At 46.8% G+C, this 22,822-nt stretch overlaps 1 protein-coding gene across 5 annotated transcripts in view; it reads left to right on the top strand.

The window, feature by feature from the left end:
- LOC146061612 (uncharacterized) overlaps positions 1–22,822 on the top strand; it is a 447,354-nt gene that overhangs the window by 232,507 nt on the left and 192,025 nt on the right. For 3 of the 5 annotated variants that reach the window (XM_083174488.1, XM_083174510.1, XM_083174475.1), the window contains exons 1-2: positions 12,864–12,969; positions 20,465–20,551. The exons of 1 other annotated variant lie outside the window; for it this stretch is intronic. In XM_083174488.1, coding sequence (XP_083030614.1) covers positions 12,967–12,969; positions 20,465–20,551 — 90 coding nt within the window. In that variant the 5' untranslated portion in view covers positions 12,864–12,966. Of the gene's footprint in view, positions 1–12,863; positions 12,970–13,004; positions 13,082–20,464; positions 20,552–22,822 lie in introns of those variants that run through there. One more of the 5 variants, XM_083174499.1, reaches the window with a different exon arrangement.

The raw sequence follows: 22,822 nt of genomic DNA, 5'->3' as shown, positions 1-22,822 counted from the left end.
GGGTCTTTTGTTTATCAATCTTGTGTTACACATAATGGGTGACATTCTATGGGATGAGATAAAAGCGCATGTTTATATATCGCACCACATCGCCGCTATTCGCACTTTTCAAAATCGCATTTTCGCAGTGGCAGAGGGAGCAGTGGCAGCAGTCAGCCAAGTTGGAGAGGCAGCAGTGTGGCAGGCAGCATGGCCACAGCAAGGCCAGGCCCAGACCAGGCCCTGGGCATCCAGCCCCAGCAGGAGGAGGTGGAGGATCCGCTGGCATCCCCATCAAATAGTCAAGACCTTGACCATACCCCACACCAGCTGCAGGAGGGCCACATGTCAGAGGTGGAGGAAGATGGAGGTGAGGAGGAGGAGGAAGACACTGGCATGGAGGAGGAGGGGTACATGCCTGGAGTAGAAAATGAGGAGGAGGTGGAAGCTGGCCGCACCATAAGTTGTCGGAAGGTCAGATTTTCATATGAGGAAAATGCTGCACCGGGCTATCATACCAGTGTTTGACCGCTTGCTTGGCAAATCTCACCACAAGACCACTGCACAGCGCAAAAGGGCTATGTGGAAAGACATCACCCAGGTGGTCAACGCTGTCAGTCAGCACAAGCGCCTGGTCAGAAATGTCAAAAAGCGATTCAACGACATCAAAAGGCAGTTGAAAAATAAAATGGCCATGGAGTTGGAGGAGGCCACCAGGACTGGCGGAGGAAGCCCCACCACTGTCTGCTACACATCCTATGAGGTGAAGTTGAAGCACATCATACCCCCTGAGGTCCTGCCTGGCATGCACGTGGCGGATATCGATAGGCCGGCGACGCCACCCAGAGCTGGTAAGTGTGACCCCATGCAATCTTAAACATACATGCCAATGTTTAATAACTAGAATGTTCACTTGTATTGTTATGCTAAGTAAAGTGCTGGTGTGGAACTACATAGCCCAGCAAGGTCATGCACAAGAAATTGCCTGCTCCTACTTTCAAATTGCTCATAATGCTGGGCCCTGTAGTTCCACAACTGCTCATATTGATCAACACTGTAACATTCTTTCTAGCTGCCTAACATGTATATGGGCCAAAACACAGAGGTGTACTGGTGGTTTAGCTGCCATGACTACATACCACAGATTATCCAATAGTTGTCATGTGGCCACTAATTTAATAATAATTGTACAAAATAATAGGGTGGAAAAAAGAAAAAAAATTGTGGTGAATAAATAATGCAGTCCAAATGAAGTATTGTCCATTATAGTCATTTGAATGCATGATTTTTGTAAATGCTTATCCATTGTAAGGTCCATAATGGCTGCCCATCTTTCCTTGTACAGATTGTCCGTCCCGAAGTGCTGCGGCATCCAAGAACAGAAGGCCCGTTGCTGCAGAATCTGCGGAAGCAGGTAAATGAACAAAAAACATGCCATTACACATACAGTACACACACCCATGTCACATCAACAATATCTCACACTACATTCATCTCCTACTGCTACATTGCAACGGAAATGAATGTCATCGGAGCTAGGCATGTGACATATTATTAATGTCATTTTTACATGCTGTATCGGGGTACATGTGTAAGTACATAACACCCCTAGGTATGTGCGTCCAGCATCTCAAACCCTTTCTAAAACAGTATAGACGACAGTCTGCCTTATATATGCATCAGTACTTACCTCTTTATCTGTATCCACAGGTGCTATACAACTGGGGACCAACCAAACAGATTCTTCCATTATGGTCTTAGACGAAATGGACATCATTCTTGAACCGGTCGATACCATTGTGGCAGAGGAAGAAATTCAGACCGCATCACAGAGTGATCTTCCCCCAAGTGGGGTGTCTCCCAACCCACCCCCACCCAGCAACACACCCCATACAGCCGCTTCGGCTTCCCAAGTAGCTAACTCCTTGGTCAATTTCAAGGACACACAGTTAGAATTCATGGCCTCCCAAAGCCTGCAAATAGGTAACATCCAGGGGTACATGCGTGACACGTTCCTTCAGTTACGCAAAATTGCACGTAGTGTACGGGTAGGTGTAGGCACTCATGTGCGCATTGCTAACAGCATTGACACCCGTTTAGCAGATTTAACTGCTGCTGTTAGGGAACAGAATAGCCATATTGGCAGCCTGGTGCAAAGTATAGCTGCACTAAGCCAAGCATGCACAGCGCAGACCAATGCCTTAATAGGTATGAAGGCCCAAATACAGCAGCTGGAAGCCAATGTGGGAGGTGGCGCAGCATCAACCCTCAGCAGTGTCTCCAGCACCCCAATAAGTGGCTCCCCCACTTCCCCACCCCGTCGGAGTGTTAGGACCCGTGGTGGGCTGGGTGCAGGGTCTAAAAGAGGTGTAGGGTTGCCTGATGCTGCCATAAGGTAGCTCATATATATATATGTGTGTTAATTGTGTACAAGCAAATACATCTTGTAACATCCCCCCCACAGTTGTTATTTTTCACCTGCAAAAATGCAGATTGCGTCTCAAAAAGTACACAGAAGTAAAAATATTTAACCGCATAACATAGTGTTTGTGTATTTTTCAAAAAACCAATCATTGTGTGAATTTTAACATCTTGTAATGGTATATGACAATGGGATTGCACTAAAGTAGTGTGGGGTAACTCCTTGCCCGGCAAAGGTTGTGGATCTACATATTCCAGCAGGCTCTGACACTCATGGTTTGGACTGTACTGGTTGTAGTGTGTCAGGGCATGCTGGCACGTGTAGTTCCACAACACCAGTGAGCCATGTTTGCCTGCAAACTTCATTCATACTGTACATGTATCAAATGTACTTACAAGCTAGATACCAGCAAGGGATAGGTCAGCACGGCCATCTGCATCCGTTGGGCTCTGTGTATTAGGCTACATGCGAGTGGAAACAGATGGTATTGGTCACAAATTTGTTAATGAGTACACTTACAGCACAGGTACATTTTGAAGTACAGGGCACATGTGCTTACCAGAAAAGTAACGGCTGATGATGTGTGTGCGCACCAGATTCCCCCTCTGCGTACCCCTCACTACCCGAGGTGTGGTAGGTTGGGCTTCCTGCACGACTGCTGCATGTTCCTCCTCCACATAGGCAGGTTGGAACAGGGCTATGTTGTGCAGCATGCAGCAAGCCTGGATGATCATCACTACTTTGGCAGGGTGGTAAAGCAGTGTACCCGACGACCTGTCCAAACACCGGAAGCGACTCTTCAAAACGCCAAATGTGCGCTCCACCACATTGCGGGTTGCAATGTGGGCTTCATTATACCGGTGCTGTGCAGGGCCCTCTGGGGTGCGCAAAGGTGTCATGAGCCAGGAAACACAACCATATCCTGAGTCACCTAAAACACAGATAGGAAGTGATAGCCTTATATGGGAAGGTATGTGTTTCTTTCAAACAGGACACACTGGTAGAAGAGCAATATGCTTGTGAAACAGGAAACACACACATTAGGGCAGGTACAAAGAAGGACAGACAGGGTAAAATGTAAAAAGGTACTTACCTAGTAGCCAGCCCTCTGGCATTTGGCGGTCGGTAAATCTGTTCCAGAGGGCTGAGTGTCTCAGAATATAGGCGTCATGGCAGTTTCCCGGAAAGCCTGCAACAACACTCAGGATTTTCAAGTGAGCATTGGATACAACCTGCACGTTCAGGGAGTGCCGCCCACGCCTATTGACGTAGACGTGGCCCCGCACGTGCGGTGCCCTAATCCCAATGTGTGTGCAGTCTATAGCTTCCAGCACGTGAGGGAATGCTGAGAGTCTATAGAAAGCCAACTTGTGGTCCTGCCACTCCTGCTCAGAACTGGGGAATCTGATGTATGTCCGCCACAACTTCTTTAAAGCAAGTAACACTTGAGTAAAATGCTTAGAGAAAGTGGCCTGTGATACCCCCAAGGCCCATGAGGTCACATACTGAGTGGAGCCTGTGGCCAAATAGTAGAGGGCACACATTAATTTGTGCAGCCCAGACACTGCATAGTTGCCTCCCCCAAAAGGGTCCAAATCATCTCTCACCTGCTCATATAAGTCCAACAGGTTAATGCGGTTCAGCCTAAACATCCCCACAACCTGTTGATCCGAGAGGGAGTCCAGGTAGAGCCGAGCACGATACATACGTGGGGTACGCAGTAGTCGGGGGGCTACCTGGATCTGGTGCGCAGCTTCCTCCCTCCTGCGCAGCTCCTCCAAATGGGCCACATCACAGATCAGCAACTCCAAAACAGTCTGCAAAATCTCCATGGCCCTTATTCTGATCGGTGCGGCCGGAGCCGCATATGCGGCTCCGACCGCACAGACGAATCCCCGCCTTGCATACGGATCGCCACCTCCGTCCGTACGCGGATATGTGGCGATCCGTATGAAAGTGGACGGGGATACGCCTCCTCCACCTTGGGAGCAGCCCCTGCATTCGATGGTCGCAGACCATCGAATGCAGGGCCGCACGCTCCACCAGGTCCCGCAACACAAGACCACACGGACACTTGTCCGTGTGAAATCTTGTATTGGGGCGGGCAGCTGACATCCGGCGATGTCAGCTGCCCGCCCCCTACACGTGCGTCACGGCCTCATTACCATGCATACGCCCCGCGTTTGCATGGGAACGCCCATGAAACGCGGGGCGTATGCATAGGGAAATGAGGCTAAGTAGCCCCTCACGCCCCTATCCGCCCCCTTTGCGGCGGTCAAAAAAAGTGTGCGGCGAATTCGCCTGCACATGCGCAGAGTGCCCTCTGCACATGCGCAGAGCGAAAACATCGGCGGAACGGCCGCATGCGGCCGTTACCGACCCGATCAGAATAAGGGCCCATGTCTCAAACCCTCACAGGTGTCCTTAATGATGTTGGGGTTTATGTAGGGGTGTTTGTGAGTGAAAATGAGGCCACCTGTGTTGAAATTAACCATGTGTGCACTTGACCAAAATGAGTTCTGGGCCAAATCGCCAAACAGAACCTGGTCTGAAATAAGTGCGAATATTAGTCACCTTAAAAGTGCGATATGCGAAAACGCCTTGCATTAAATAAGCGATTTGTATACTTTTCTGTACGAAAACATCTGGATGCGATAAAAATGCGATTTTATCTCGCACTTTTGGTCCGCATGCGTTAACGCACATAATATGCGATTTCAGTCCCTTAGCGAAATCCTATTAAATAGGCGATTTGACGGAAAAATGCGATATCGCCATTTTGTTTACTATTTAACGCCAAAAAAGAGAAATCGCATCCCATAGAATGTCACCCATGGTTTCTGTCCATAATAATTGAATTATCCAGTGGAGTATATGACTTAGACATGATATACTTCTAACTGTTTCAGTTTCTTGTAGATGAGACATTCATTGTCTAATCCTAGTACAGATATGGATCTTATAATACATTGTACTGGTAGGAATCATAATATGTTATAAGAAATATAATGTTAATTAAGATAAACGCTATCAAACTTGAGCATGCAGGTGTAAGTGGTCATAGGTGCAGGAACTGGAGCACGCAGGTGGAAGTGGTCACAGGTGCAGGAACTGGAGCACGCAGGTGGAAGTGGTCACAGGTGCAGGAACTGGAGCACGCACGTGCAGGTGGTCACAGGTGCAGGAACTGGAGCACGCACGTGCAGGTGCTCACAGGTGCAGGAACTGGAGCAGGCAGGTGCAGGTGGTCACATGTGCAGAAACTGGAGCAAGCAGGTGCAGGAACTGGAGCAGGCAGGTGCAGGTGGTCACAGGTGCAGGAACTGGAGCAGGCAGGTGCAGGTGGTCACAGGTGCAGGAACTGAAGCAGCCAGGTGCAGGTGGTCACAGGTGCAGGAACTGGAGTAGGCAGGTGCAAGTGGTCACAGGTGCAGGAACTGGAGCAGGCAGGTGCAAGTGGTCACAGGTGCAGGAACTAGTGCACACATGTGCAGGTGAACGCTGGTGTAGGTACTTGGAAGCACACAGGTGCAGGTGAACGCTGGTACAGATACTTGGGATCACAGGAGCTGCAGCCAGGGTGGTTCAGAACTTGGGAGCCAGTTCAGGGAGAGCTCCTTCAGCATGGAGCTTTAGAAGCGACGATGCACAAGCAAGGTGTCCATGCAGAGCTGAGAGGATATCCCCTCAGAGCAGCACTGATTGGGCAGCCAGGTGATTGGGAATGGCAACACCTGGAACAGTCTCTGGATGAGGCCAACAGGGAACTTGCTTGATTCCATTCAACAGGTAATTACAGAGCTAATGGCTGATTCAGACTCACCCAGGTGATCATTACTAGCACAGGTTCAGATCACATGATAGTCTTGCTGCAGCAGGCTGAGATACACAAGACTGACAGGCCGGTATGACAGGACAAATGCACAGAGTTCTGGCAGGATTGTGACATTAACCCCCCCCCCCCTTTTTGGGTGGCCACCGGACACTTTAGGAAACTGTGAAGAAAAGTCACAATTCTGCCTCATCGTCAGAACAAGTGGACCATTCATCATCGATGTAAATGGAATTCCCGTTCCCTCGGACATGATAATGAGGATGACTTGACTAGGTCGAAGAGGACCATTAGAGAAAGATGTGGAATCGTATTCATCGTGGTTCACTAAAGTATGTTTGACTGGAACTGAGAGACGGGAAGATCGGGCCCTTGAGGCTAGGGTTCCACTAAGGCTCAACTTACATCTTGTACGATAGCCAGGGGCTTTCGGATAGCCATCTGTAGCATCCAACTGAATTTTTCTCAGAGGTAAGACATGGCAAGAAGAAACGGTATTTCAAGGAAAGGGGTAGAGTCAAAATCCTCATCATACTCTGAATCAGAATCCACGTCTAGAGTTAAGACCTATTTACTCTGGTTGGAAGTTTCTGAAGATTTGCGTAGAAGGTTCCACTTGAGGATGAGACAATGGGCTTTATTCTAGTTCACTATTTCTGACAAAATCCTTCTTAGATGGACAAAACCATGTGCACTGCAGGGGGGCAGATGTAAAATGTGCAGAGAAAATTAGATTTGGGTGAGTTATTTTGTTTCTGTGCAGGGTAAATACTGGCTGCTTTATTTTTACACTGCAATATAGATCTCACTTTGAAGTAAAACCCCACCCAAATCTAATTATCTCTGCACAAGTAACATCTGCCCCACCTGCAGTGCACATGGTTTTGTCCATCTAAGAAGGATTTTGTCAGAAAGAGTGAACTAGAATAAGGCCCAATGAAACACAGCCAACTCCTAAGATCATGGGTACAGACCTTGAAGAATTGGGATATTCAGCAGAAAACTTTGAGGAATCTTTGGAAGAAGACAGAGCCATATAATTTAGTTCCATAAATTTAGACTTTTGGGAAGACTGTGAACCAGCTTGTATTGTAGCAAATTCTTGTTAAACTGATTTTAGAAATGCAGGAAGATCATACAAGATGGGATCGTTGGCTTCTATAATGGAACTAGCCCAATCCAAGGCTTTGTCTCTGAAAAAACAAAGGAGATGTCAGACTGCATTACTAGAAGTATAATTTGTTGATGGAATTGACTCCATTTCAGAGAGGAGTTGGCGTACGATAATGCGTAGCTGAGATAAATCTCCATCAAAGTAAGACTCTCTGAAGTGCCAACTGTTTGTTCAACAGAGTGAGAGACAATAGAAGACTGGCTGGAACTATCAGGATCAGGCAGGTTTTCAAAAGTCTCTGGGCAGGATGGTATTGACTTGGAAGTAGACAAACTTGGACGGGCTGGAACTGGAGGACATCTGGTGGCACTTGAACCGGCTGGGACCGGCAGGGTCTCTGGATTGACGGATGGGACCCAATGATCACTGAAGATGCTTGGACCGGCATGGACTCTGGACCGACGGTTGAGACCGGATGAGGTCCAGAGGTGTCTGAATCGGCTGGAACCGAATGAGCCTCCTGACTGACGGTTGGAACCGGATCATCAATGGAGGTACTTGAACCGGCTGGTACCGGAGTGGACTCTGGATTGACGGTTGAGACCGGATGAGGTCCAGAGGTGTCTTAATCAGCTGGGACCGAACGAACCTCCTGACGGATGGCAGGAACCGGATCATTGGAGGTACTTGAACTGGCTGGAACCGGAGTGGACTCACAACTGCGGATCCCCTCTTGGGGCTGAAGACTGTGGACCCCCTCTTGGGGCTGAAGACTGTGGACCCCCTCTTGGGGCTGAAGACTGTGGACCCCCTCTTGGGGCTGAAGACTGCAGACCACCTCTTGGGGCTGAAAACTGCAGACCCCCTCTTGGGGCTGAAGACTTCAGACCTCCTCTTGGGGCTGAAGACTGCGGACCCACTCTTGGGGCTGAAGACTGCGGACCCCCTCTTGGGGCTGAAGGCTGCGGACCCCCACTCAGGGCTCTGGACCCCTAATTGGGGCTGGAGACGGAAGACCCCCACTCGGGGCTGGAGACAGAAGACCCCCACCCGGGGCTGGAGACGGAAGACCCCTACCTGGGGCTACTTGAACCTGAAGACTGGATGTGGTCAGAGTCACTTTGTTCTTGGGCTTGCGGAGGGAACAATTCTCAATGAAGTGGTCTGGATTACCACAGTAGAAACATAAATGGAGTAACCTGCGTCTTTAGCGTTCATATTCTGAAAGCCTGGACCTCCGCTTGCCCTGGACAGGGATTTCACTCTGAAGGTTGGAACTGTAACTGGTGGGCTTCAAAACCTCAGGAGTGTAACTTAGTAACGTAGAAATTATGGGAATTTTTTTTGCCAAGAGTTCTTGTAGCTGAATAAGTGAGTGGTAGTAGGTTCTCATTCGTATTGCTGTCAGATTTTGCATAACTACTTTAAAGTCACTAGCCAGGTCCATGGGCTTGTGCATTCTGTCACGACTGGGGATTGGGACCCAGGTGTGACCTTGGTGGTTAGCCGACTACCAATGGAAACTGAGAATGAAGGCGTGTGGATAAGATGAATTATGTTTATTGTACAATAGGAAACTGGCACAGAGGATGACACAAAGTCTGTAATAGTCTTTGGGAAAGCTACCGGGAATGTTGAAAGCTGTATCCCGGCAACAGGTGCTGGAGACAGGTAACAGAATGGGATGCAGGTAACAAAAGCTGTACACAGGAAATGGATGCTTGGAGGCATGGAGTAACTGTAGCTGGGACACAGGTGTCTGGAAACAACGGAGAAGAGACCACGGGAGCACAGGTGTCATCGTTAGGACACTGTACTTCTCATTTTATTTGATTGTTCAATGTTTGTATAGTCTAATTATGTGGTAAATGGTTTTAATAATATAAAAATTAAAAGGTAAATTTTATGTATATATTTTTTCTTCTTTCTAAAAGTGCGCCAAGAAAAAAGACAATCCTTTTTTCTGTCTCCCCTAGTGTACAGATTCTCAATGTCGCATGTGATGAGCCATGAGTTGTTATTCAGAATGATGTCCTGATTTTTGTTGAGTACATCCATGATACCAGAATCCAGAAATATGATGGTAAAATGATTATGTGTTTTCTTAGATAGAAATCCACAAATTTGCTGGTTTTCTCAGTGAGACCCCCATCCATGAGACAATGGGCCTCCCAGGGGGATTCTTCTCACATTTGTGAACTTTTGTTAATAGGTATATGTCGATTCTGACACGGTCTTAACCTCCAAAAATTCACAGTGTGTCTTGGTAACAGGGACGGATCCAGAGGGGGGCGGAGAGGGTGGTCGCCCCCCCCTAGGCTATAAAACACTTCTGCTATCAGCTAGGGTAAACAAACACTCTTTAAAAGTCCTGCTCCCTCCTCCCTCCCAGCTTTTGTCAGTGTTGGTGAGCATGAGCTGAGCTCCCAGACACAGGTCACAATAAATTCTTCTACCGCAGTTAATCAGCAGAGATTTCTGATTAAGACTTCTTTCATCTATCCTGTCATTAAAGGTGCCCACACACTAGAAAGATCTGCGATCATAAGATGTGCGCATAAATTAGCCTTCAAACCTTTTGTCCGATCTGGACAAAAGATTTCAGGCAAGTGCACATCTTTACCAAAGATTTTTCTTAAGATCCCGTGTGCGTTCCTATGGATCTTTTGTTAAATCTTCTGATCTTTTGTGCAGCACGTAAGATCAGAATATTTAGCAAAAGATCCACGGGAGCGAGCATCGGCCGATTTTCGACCGATTATCGGTAAATATCGGCCGATTTATCGAAAATCGGCCCAAAAATCGTTCTAGTGTGTGGGCACCTTTAGACACTCTGCAGAAGCCAGTACACAGCTGCTGCTCCCTGACTTGTTCAGCGTGTGCTTTGAACAGGGCATGTCACCCCTCTCCCCAAATACGTGATAGAGTGTACATACGGTTACCTGGATATATGTGTGTGCAGGTGACAGCTGTGCAACCCTGTCAGTGCTCCCTATGGGGTTTATTCTAGTTCATTCTTTCTGACAAAATCCTTCTTAGATGGACAAAACCATGTGCACTGCAGGGGGGCAGATGTAACATGTGCAGAGAGAACTACAGATGGGTCAGGTCCCATCTTGGCAGGGGATGGCGCTGGCGTCACCAGCCGCCATCCCCCGCCAGCGCCATGGCGATGGTGAGAAGGGGACGCGCGCGCACGAGAGGCGCGCGCGTCCCCTTCCGACGGCGCTTCCATCCGTTCCCCCGGGTCCCCGCCGGCTTGCCGGCGGTAACCCGGGGTCCCCGCCGCCTGCCCCCCTAACCCCCCCTAACCCTGTCCTTCTCCCTGAGGCGGAGACGGACAGGGTTTCCGTCGCGCTGGCGACGGAGACTGAGACGCGCGTGCGCATCTCAGTCTCAGTGTATTCGCTGGCGCGACTGCTGGCGGGTCGCCAGCGCGGACGTTCTGGCGACCCGCCAGCCAGGATGGGACCTGACCCATCTGTAGATTTGGGAGAGTTATTTTGTTTCTGTGCAGGGAAAATACTGACTGCATGATTTTTCACTGCAATATAGATCTCACTTTGAAGAAAAACCCCACCCAAATCTAATTCTCTCTGCACAAGTTACATCTGCCCCACCCGCAGTGCACATGGTTTTGTCCATCTAAGAAGGATTTTGTCAGAAAGAATGAACTAGAATAATCCCCTATATTACTGGTCACTACCACCCTGATTATTTACAGTAATAATGTCCCTTTCCCACAGAGCCCTGTCTCCCCCAGCACCAGCAGCCACACACTCTCTGCTGTCACTCATGTACTCAGCGTCTAACAGAAGACACCTAAATATTCCCTCTGGACACAACCACTGCTCTGCCTCCTGGGGGCATCACCAGGCCCTCCTCGCTAATACAAGCCTGTCGCACTGGCCATACCTCACCCCTTCTCCCCTCCACCATGGTACTATCCTCAGATGCCAGATCCCCCCTGGAAGTTAATGAGGTTGCTAAGCTACAGAAATGTCTGCTACAGGGAGGTAAGTACCCGTTCCTATCATAGCTGTTCATGTTGTAGTATTGATTCATGGGTAACAGACGAAATGGCGACAGCTGGCGTGATTTAGGAATAACGGGGCCCAAGAAGGGGAGGAGTCAGGACTAGAAAGGGGAGGGGTCAGGACTAGAAAGGGGAGGGGTGTCAAATGTAACCGTAAACGCCCCCCCCCCCCCTAGAAGAAAAGTCTAGATCCGCCACTGCTTGGTAATGGTGCCGTCCTTTTACCGATTCATTTAGCATCTCTTTGGTATATTTCCATGCAGTCATTGGTGGTATTGAAAATCTATTTTTTGTAACAGGACCTATCTCCCAATTGTTGCTGGAGCTCTTTTGTGTATTTCTCGAGACCACAGTACAACCCCCCCCCCCCCCCCCCCCCCCTTATCAGTGGGTTTAATTTTTGTATCATCCCATCCTTTGATTTTGCCTAAGGCATTTCTCTCCTGTATGCTCCGGTGGTCACTGCGGCAAAAATAGTCATTCTAAACGCCTGGATAAAACCACACCTCCCCACAGTGACGGAAGTTGAAACTTTATTGTTAAAATACATGTTTTACAATAGGTAGGACACCCTCAAAAATGTCACCGTTCCTACATCTCGGGGCCCATTTATTGATAGTAGACCAGGCCCATAGAAAGAAGACATTTATAGAGTATTCGGTAATCCAAGCAGCTCGCTCAACCCAACGACATAAATGTCAGAACAATTCATAATAACATATCTCCCAGCATGCCCCTCTCCAGGAGGACACAATGCTCTGCTCCTGCACTTCCCTCTTGATGTATGATTGCCAGCACCTGTGGTGAAGCACCTATCTCACCAATTAACCTGTTCAACACAGGTGATGGTAATCCTACATGAGACGGAAGTGCAGGAGCAGAGCATTGTGTTCCTCTAGGAGAGGGCAATCTTCTGAGGTATCATGAATGCAATAAACATTTGGTATGACTGATGCACTGTTGGAAGCCCCCACCCACATCTGTTATTTTTGTATTTTTATATATATATATATATATATATATATATATATATATATATATATATATATATATATATACTGTATATATATATATATATATATATATATATATATATATATATATATATATATATATATATATATATAATCACGAGTCACATACCTCCCAACATGACCCTCTCCAGGAGGGACAGAATGCTCTGTTTCTGGACTTCCCTCTTAATTTATGGATTACCATCACCTGAGCTGAAACACCTTTCTTATCAATTACCCTGTTTAAAACAGGTGATAGCAGTCATAAATGAAGATGGAAGTCCAGAAACAGAGCATTCTGTCCCTCCTGGAGAGGGTCATGTTGGGAGGTATGCATGAGGATGAGGTATAAGGTGTGTATGACTACGGTCCTCCAGTCTGCGTGATCATAGAGAGTAGAATAGTGGTTGCAACAGAGCTATAGGTTCATCTCTCACTCTGTGATTGGTAGCGTTAACTGTCACTCAGGAGAGTGCTGCTGTATGATTGGCTAAGGTGAGTGTCTTCTCAGGTTGGTGCCGCCCCCATGTGATCGGCTGCGCAGTGAGGAGAGGAGACAACGAGGGCGCCATGGTAAGTGCTGGCAACCGGGTAGTGTGTGAGGGGAAGCCGCCGGGACGATGTGTTCTCTGTATGCCGGCAGCAGCAGGGTCGCACCGCACGGCTCCGGGTCTCCGTTATTAATGTACTGTGTGTAATACTTCCGGTATAACTGCCTGAAGCCATTCCTCTCCCTTCCTGTATCCCGTACTGACCCTCTACACCCCTATACTGACCCCATATACTATACTGACCCTCTACACCCCTATACTGACCCCATATACTATACTGACCCTCTAAACCCCCTTACTGACCGAATATATCCTATACTGACCCACTACACCCCCTTACTGACCCCATATATCCTATACTGACCCTCTACACCCCCTTACTGACCGCATATATCCTATACTGACCCTCTACACCCCCATACTGACCCCATATATCCTATACTGACCCTCTACACCCCCTTACTGACCCGCTACCCGCCGTACTGACCCCATATATCCTATACTGATCCTCTACACCCCCTTACTGACCCCATATATCCTATACTGACCCTCTACACCCCCTTACTGACCCCATATATCCTATACTGACCCTCTACACCCCCTTACTGACCCCATATATCCTATACTGACCCTCTACACCCCCTTACTGATCCCATATATCCTATACTGACCCTCTACACCCCTATACTGACCCCATATATCCTATACTGACCCTCTACATCCCCATACTGACCCGCTACCCTCCGTACTGACCCCATATATCCTATAGTTACTGACCCTCTACACCCACATACTGACCCCATATATCCTATACTGACCCTCTACTCTCCATACTGACCCCATAAATCCTATACTGACTCTCTACACCCCCATACTGACCCCATATATCCTATAGTTACTGACCCTCTACACCCCCTTACTGACCCCATATATCCTCTACTGACCCTCTACACCCCCATACTGACCCGCTACCCTCCGTACTGACCCCATATATCCTATACTGACCCTCTACACCCCCATACTGACCCGCTACCCCCGTACTGACCCCATATATCCTATACTGACCCTCTATATCTCATACTGACCCTATATATCCTATACTGACCCTCTACACCCCCTTACTGACCCCATATATATCCTATACTGACCCTCTACACCCCCTTACTGACCCGCTACCCCCCGTACTGACCCCATATATCCTATACTGACCCTCTATCTCATACTGACCCCATATATCCTATACTGACCCTCTACACCCCATTACTGATCCCATATATCCTATACTGACCCTCTACACCCCCATACTGACCCGCTACCCCCCGTACTGACCCCATATATCTTATACTGACCCTCTACACCTCCGTACTGACCCCATATATCCTATACTGACCCTCTACACCCCCTTACTGACCCCATATATCCTATACTGACCCTCTACACCCCCTTACTGACCCCATATATCCTATACTGACCCTCTACACCCCCTTACTGACCCCATATATCCTATACTGACCCACTACACCCCCTTACTGACCCCATATATCCTATACTGACCCTCTACACCCCTTACTGACCCCATATATCCTATACTGACCCCATATATCCTATACTGTCCCTCTACACCCCCTTACTGACCCCATATATCCTCTACACCCCCTTACTGACCCCATATATTCTATACTGACCCGCTACCCACCGTACTGACCCCATATAGCCTATACTGACCCTCTACACCCCCTTACTGACCCCATATATCCTATATTGACCCACTACACCCCCTTACTGACCCCATATATCCTATACTGACCCTCTACACCCCCTTACTGACCCCATATATCCTATACTGACCCGCTTACTGACCCCATATATCCTATACTGACACTCTACACCCCCTTACTGACCCGCTACCCCCCGTACTGACCCCATATATCCTATACTGACCCTCTACACCCCCTTACTGACCCCATATATCCTATACTGACCCACTACACCCGCCGTACTGACCCCATATATCCTATACTGACCCTCTACACTCCCTTACTGACCTGCTACCCCCCGTACTGACCCCATATATCCTATACTGACCCTCTATATCCTATACTGACCCTCTATATCCTATACTGACCCTCTATATCCTATACTGACCCTCTATATCCTATACTGACCCTCTATATCTTATACTGACCCCATATATCCTATATTCGCCCTCTACACCCCCATACTGACCCGCTACCCCCCGTACTGACCCCATATATCCCATACTGACCCTATATATCCCATACTGACCCCATATATCCTCTTCTGACCCTCTACATCCCCATACTGACCCGCTACCCTCCGTACTGACCCCATATATCCTATAGTTACTGACCCTCTACACCCACATACTGACCCCATATATCCTATACTGACCCTCTACACTCCATACTGACCCCATAAATCCTATACTGACACTCTACACCCCCATACTGACCCCATATATCCTATAGTTACTGACCCTCTACACCCCCTTACTGACCCCATATATCCTCTACTGACCCTCTACACCCCCATACTGACCCGCTACCCTCTGTACTGACCCCATATATCCTATACTGACCCTCTACACCCCCATACTGACCCGCTACCCCCGTACTGACCCCATATATCCTATACTGACCCTCTCTATCTCATACTGACCCTATATATCCTATACTGACCCTCTACACCCCCTTACTGACCCCATATATATCCTATACTGACCCTCTACACCCCCTTACTGACCCGCTACCCCCCGTACTGATCCCATATATCCTATACTGACCCTCTATCTCATACTGACCCCATATATCCTATACTGACCCTCTACACCCCATTACTGATCCCATATATCCTATACTGACCCTCTACACCCCCATACTGACCCGCTACCCCCCGTACTGACCTCATATATCCTATACCGACCCTCTACACCCCCTTACTGACCCCATAAATCCTATACTGACCCTCTACACCCCCATACTGACCCCATATATCTTATAGTTACTGACCCTCTACACCCCCATACTGACCCCATATATCCTATACTGACCCTCTACACCCCATACTGACCCCATATATCCTGTACTGACACTCTACACCCCCATACTGACCCCATATATCCTATAGTTAGACCCTCTACACCCCCTTACTGACCCCATATATCCTCTACTGACCCGCTACCCTCCGTACTGACCCCATATATCCTATACTGACCCTCTACCCCCCCATACTGACCCCATATATCCTATACTGTCCCTCTACACCCCCATTCTGATCCTCTACACCCCCTTACTGACCCCATATATCCCATATTGACCTACTACCCCCTGTACTGACCCCATATATATACTATATTGACCCACTACACCCCATTATGACCGGCTACACCCCCTTACTGACCCCATATATTCTATACTGACCCACTACACCCCTTACTGACCACATATATCATATACTGACCCTCTACACCCCATACTGACCCAATATATCCTATTCTGACCAGCTACACCCCCATACTGACCCCATATATCCTATACTGACCCATTACACCCCATGCTGAACCGCCACACCCCTTAATGACCCCATATATCCTATACTACCCCACTACACCCCATACTGACCCGCTACACCCCCTTACTGACCCCATATAACCCATACTGACCCGTTACCCCCCTTACTGACCCCATATATCCTATTCTGACCCACTACACCCCATTTTGACCCGCTACAAACCCTTACTGACCCCATATATCCTATACTGACCCTCTACACCCCATACTGACCCGCTACACCCCCTTACTGACCCCATATATCCCATACTGACCCCATATATCCTATACTGACCTGCTACACCCCCCTTACTGAACCCATATATCCCATACTGACCCGCTACCCCCGTACTGACCCCATATATCCTATACTGACCCACTACACCCCATACTGACCCGCTACACCACTTACTGACCCCATATATCCTATACTGACCCACTACACCCCATTCTGACCTGCTACACACCCTTCCTGACCCCATATATCCTATACTAACCCACTACACCCCCCCCTTACTGACCCCATATATCCTATACTGACCCTCTACACCCCATTCTGACCCGTTACACCCCCTTACTGACCCCATATATCCTATACTGACCCCATATATCCTATACTGACCCCATATAACCTATACTGACCCTCTACACCCCCATTCTGACCAGCTACACCCCTTACTGACCCCATATATCCTATACTGACCCACTACACCCCATTCTGACCTGCTACACCCCCTTACTGACCCCATATATCCTATACTGACCCTCTACACCCCCATGAACCATCAATGATTCTGAATCGTCGATGGCCATCCCTAGTATAGGATATATGGGGTCAGTAAGGGGGTTAAGCGGGTCAGTATGGGGTGTAGTGCGTCAGTATAGGATATATGGGGTCAGTAAGGGGGTGTGGAGGGTCAGTATAGGATATATGGGGTCAGTAAGGGGTGTAGCGGGTCAGTATGGGGGTGTAGTGGGTCAGTATAGGATACACCCTCTTACTGACCCCATATATCCTACACTGACCCGCTACACCCCCTTACTGACCCCATATATCCTATACTGTCCCTCTATACCCCCATACTGACCCGCTACACCCCCTTACTGACCCCATATATCCTATACTGTCCCTCTACACCCCCATACTGACCTGCTACACCCCCTTACTGACCCCATATATCCCATACTGACCCTCTACACCCCCATACTGACCCGCTACAGCCCCTTACTGACCCCATATATCCCATACTGACCCACTACACCCCCATACTGACCCGCTACACCCCTTACTGACCCCATATATCCTATACTGACCCTCTACACCCCCATACTGACCCCATATATCCTATACTTACCCGCTACACCACCTTACTGACCCCATATATCCTATACTGACCCACTACGCCCCATACTGACCCGCTTAACCCCCTTACTGACCCCATCTATCCTATACTTTGGATGGCCATCGACGATTCAGAATCATTGATGGTTCATGGCTGATGTCAAATACTTTTGCCATTCGATTTGGGAGAAACAGATGGTTTCCCTCCGTCGATGGAACAGCAAAAACGGTGTCTTGCTTTTTTTTTTTTTTTTTCAAAGTGCCGGGACACGGTAGATGCTAAATTGTAGTGGGCTGAAGGACCTTCCACACCCAGGGGGAGGAGCATGGCCGGAAGGCTTGGTCCCACACTATCCACGCCGCAATTGCTTGCCTTTAGTAACCAGGTGGCGAGCAGAGCGGAGCGAGCCACCGTGCCCGAAGTGTGGCGAGCGTCAGTTTGGGTCCCTTCTTCCGACCTTGCTCCTCCTCTCTCCACCCCCTCTCCTCCCCGAGTTCCTTTAGCCTACTACGGTACTTGTGTAGTTTCATGGCGCCGCCGCGTGCACAGTCTGTCTCAGAAACTTATGCAAGAAAAAAGGGGTATGAAGTGTCACTGTCGCTTAGGCTTTTTACCAAATAGTTCCAAAATAAACTTACACTATTATGTGCAAGTGTCTTATTCCAAGTTCTTGTTTTAGTTTTTTTCTTCACCAAGCAGTCTTATTTGTCGATCTGCAAGATAATTTGACCAATAGTGCAATACCTTTTGACAAAAAAAAAAAGGTTTTATTGATAACAATTGCACTCACAAAAGAATTTTAAAAACAAGCATGTAATCACACATGTGATAAGTCTGCAACTTTCTTCAGATCTCACCACCCGATTTAACGATATCCCTTTCGGACAAAGGCTCCGGATTTCCTTGTTCAAATGGACATCAGTATCGGTTTCTAGCAGCGTTTTCTTCTGATAAAGTGCAGAGTGCGTCACGAAGTTCAAGTTTTCCTCCTGCCGGGGACATATGCTTAATGCATTTCGGAACTCCTGTTCCTTCCTCAGAAGCATATTGTCTCACCGGCCAGGAGGCTATTTATAGGCAGAAGGAGTGGTTGAATTTGGCGCGCTTCCGCGTCACCTCCGGGCACTTCCGGGACCGGAAGCCGGAAGTGCATTAACTTCCGGTCCGGTGGAACGCAATGTTTGCGTTTCATCTGTCTTAATTCGTGCCGGACCCGGAAGTACTCTCTGTTTTGTCGTATTGTGCACATATTAAAGAACAAATTACAGCAAAAAAAAACGATAACAGCAGAAAACGATAAAATAGCAATTAAAATACAGGTTAAAATATAGCTTATTGAGAAGATAATTTTGGCAATCTTTCTTTGTTAATCCAGGTAAGTTTTTCATCAGTCCAGTACATAGAAAAAAATATAAAAGAGAGATACATATCAGCAGAACATTAAACATTAAACCCAAGTTTAATGTTCTGCTGATATGTATCTCTCTTTTATATTTTTTTCTATGTACTGGACTGATGAAAAGTATAAAAATGCTAAAAACATACTATAAAAACCATTTTAATTCAAATTCCCCATTTAATCCTTTGGGTACTAGGGTTTGCAATTTAAAAATCCACCTCATTTCAGATTGAGCCAACCTGGTCTCTGTATTCTTATCTCTCCATGTGGACGTTATTATATCAATGCCGCAAAAAGATTTTATGCAGCATTCTTTGGACTTGTGTACTTCTTTAAAATGGGATGACACGGTATGAGTTATGTTTCTTATGTTATACACGTGTTCGGCCAATCTTGTTTTTAGATTTCTCTTCGTTTTTCCCACATAAAACAATCCACATTTACATTCTAAAAGGTATATAACATTTTTTGAATTACATGTGATGAAATTATTGATTTTAAAAACTTGTCCATTCACATTAAAATTCTGTATTTTACTCGTCCCTTTAGTTGTCTTACACATCAAGCATATTCCACATCTGTGGAACCCTTTTGTACGGTCGCTTGTTCTTACAGATGTGTCCAGACAACTTCTTACTAATTTATCTTTCAGGGATGGGGCCCTTCTATAGATGAATTTTGGACGATCTGGGATAAGTTTTCCAATAATTGGATCCCTTTGTAGTAAATTCCAATTCTTTTTAAAAATGTTTTCTACCTTTTTAAATCCTTCCACAGCGCTGTACAGAGACTATTATCGCCAGTTATTATATAGCACATTCATATTCCGCAGCGCTGTACACAGAATATTTGCACACTCACATCAGTCTCTGCCCCAGCTTACAATGTATATTCCCTACCACATGTACATGCACACACAGACATTCTAGGGTTAATTTTTTGGGGAGCCAATTAATCTACCAGTATATTTTTGGAATGTGGGAGGAATCCGGAGTACCCGGAGGAAACCCACGCAAGCACAGGGAGAATATACAAACTCCACACAGTTAGGGCCATAGTGGGAATGGAACCCATGACCTCAGCGCTCAGAACTCTAACCATTACACCATCCATACAGCCCCATCACTAGCTACTGACCACACTAGAACCCCAACTGACCTGCCATTGAGCCGCAGCCCACCCCACTGACTCTTTGTCCTTCACCAGGTTGTGCTGCACCTGCTGTTTGAGGATTTCACCGGCTATGCCCTATACAAAGTGAAGGATGTAGAGATTGACATGCTGCTTACTGAGGTATACTATGCGGTGTTACTGTATGTGTGTATGTATATATGTGTGTGTGTGTGTGTGTATATATATATATAATTACATACAGAAAACAGGTGTTGGTCAGAGCGTTGATCAGTAATTAATACCAGCTGAACAAGTCCTTAGTGTTAACACTAAAGGTGATATCACCAAAGTCCAATGAATAGGGACTGCAGCTCCTCCTCTCGTGCATGCACGGATACCCTGGGTCCAATGGGCATAGATTGATCTAGAACAAGGAAGGCAGAAGAGGGTGCTTCATGGTGCATTAAAAACTACTTTAATATAGGATCCAACAAACACTGATCCACAATAAAAGCAATTGCTCGTACCGAGATGACAAACTCTGTGGGCTGGTTACCACACGGCGTTATCATACACCACACAGGCAAAATCAGCTCACGGTTCTCTGGCGGGCAGATGGATGACTCCTGGACACTACAGCTGACAAACGCTGGGTTGCGCTGCACGCTGTAGGAGGACGCGGGGAGACCAAAGCCGGCTTGGAGCGGTGAGTGAAACGAGGACGGGCAGAGAGTCACAAGCCACGCCCTGACGCGTTTCGTCACTGGGACTTCGTCAGAGGGCGTGGCTAGTGTGACATCTCGCCCGAACTTAACCCAAGTGCCAGCCAATGAGATTAATCTCAAGGCTGGAACAAGTGACGCTGGTTGTGGCCAGCTAATTGGTTAAAAGCAATGTGAAACATAATATACATGCATCAATAGTTTAAAAACATATGATAACATTAAATACAAATGCAACTATTAGTGCGAAAGAGCCTTTACGTGACTGGCTGTGCAGAGTGATATCCTTCTGATAAACATAATGCAACTATTAGTGCGAAAGAGCCTTTACGTGACTGGCTGTGCAAAGTCATATCATTCTGATAAACATAATGCAACTATTAGTGCGAAAGAGCCTTTACGTGACTGGCTGTGCAGAGTCCTATCATTCTGATAAACATAATGCAACTATTAGTGCGAAAGAGCCTTTACGTGACTGGCTGTGCAAAGTCATATAATTCTGATAAAAATAAAATTGCAGAAGAAGGTCGGCACATTGATCAACATTTCAAAAGTCAACACTTTGAAAGTCAACCTGGAAGATATAGTGCAAGAAAGCCTTTACATGACTTGCTCTGCAAAGTCCCATCACTCTACAACAATGAACTCGTAGAGGGAAATTGGCACATTAATCGACACTTAGATGTCGACATTTGAAAGTCGACATGCAGGATATTGTCATATACATCTGATATCTAACATTTTGCCTATACAATAGACTATAACAACTATGCATGTGAAAAAATAGACATAAAAAACAGCATAAAACATATATATAAAAATATAGCATGTACAGTCGTATAAAAAAACCCTATAAAAAACACACATTAATATATGGATAAACACAGACAAGTTAAACCATGTGGGATGATTTCTACCTAATGAACAGGGTAATTTCGTATCCCTCGTTCAAACCTGCAGGCGCGAGGGTACCCAGTTTAATAATCCACTGTGTTTCCCTTCTTATGAGGTGTTTATCCATGTCACCTCCTCTTCTACCCTGCTTAATCTGTTCTATGCCTTTCACAATGGGCAGTATTCAATGAGAAAAGTTCTCCGTGTTTTGTGGAGAATTTGTGCTTTGTTCGCCTTGGACGGAGCATTTTGCTCTCCAAAAGCGAGCAACCCTATTCAATGTGAAATGTTCTCCCGTCTTTCTTTTTTTTTTTTAATCAAGTGTTTTTTTTATTAAGTATTTTCAAATTACAAATAATACAATAACATATCTAATTTAACTAAAAAAGAAAATAATAAAGACATACATCATAAACTTTACTTGTGTGGTACATTATTCCAAGATTTTGGAAAGATTGTTGTATATCGGTTATAGTAGTTAAGTACAAATATTTGCACAACATTACTGAACGTAAATCATGACAGGTGCTGCATATAGAGTTACTCAGAAGAATGTGGAAACAGGAACACCAAAGGGTGCAACCGAGATCTAAGCGTAGACAGAACTTTATCGGCTCTATAATTACAGATGAAGGGGTGGGGGGAGGGGGAGAAGGGGGGTTGGAGGGAGTTATCGACATGGGTCTTGCAGATACAAGGTAGATGACTGCTACATGCTCCAAATTTTATCATATTTCGGTACTTGTGTATTTTGGCGGCGCCCACGATGAGGATCGCGTCCATCGTGTGTGAAAAATCGGGTCCATCGCGTTGCGTCGTGTGCATTAACATGGCA

The sequence above is a fragment of the Crinia signifera genome, chromosome 1, assembly GCF_055691185.1.
Source record: "Crinia signifera chromosome 1, ASM5569118v1, whole genome shotgun sequence".
NCBI lineage: Eukaryota > Metazoa > Chordata > Amphibia > Anura > Myobatrachidae > Crinia > Crinia signifera.
The sequence above is the reverse complement of the archived record's forward strand: the minus strand, read 5'-3'. Positions and strand labels throughout refer to the sequence as shown.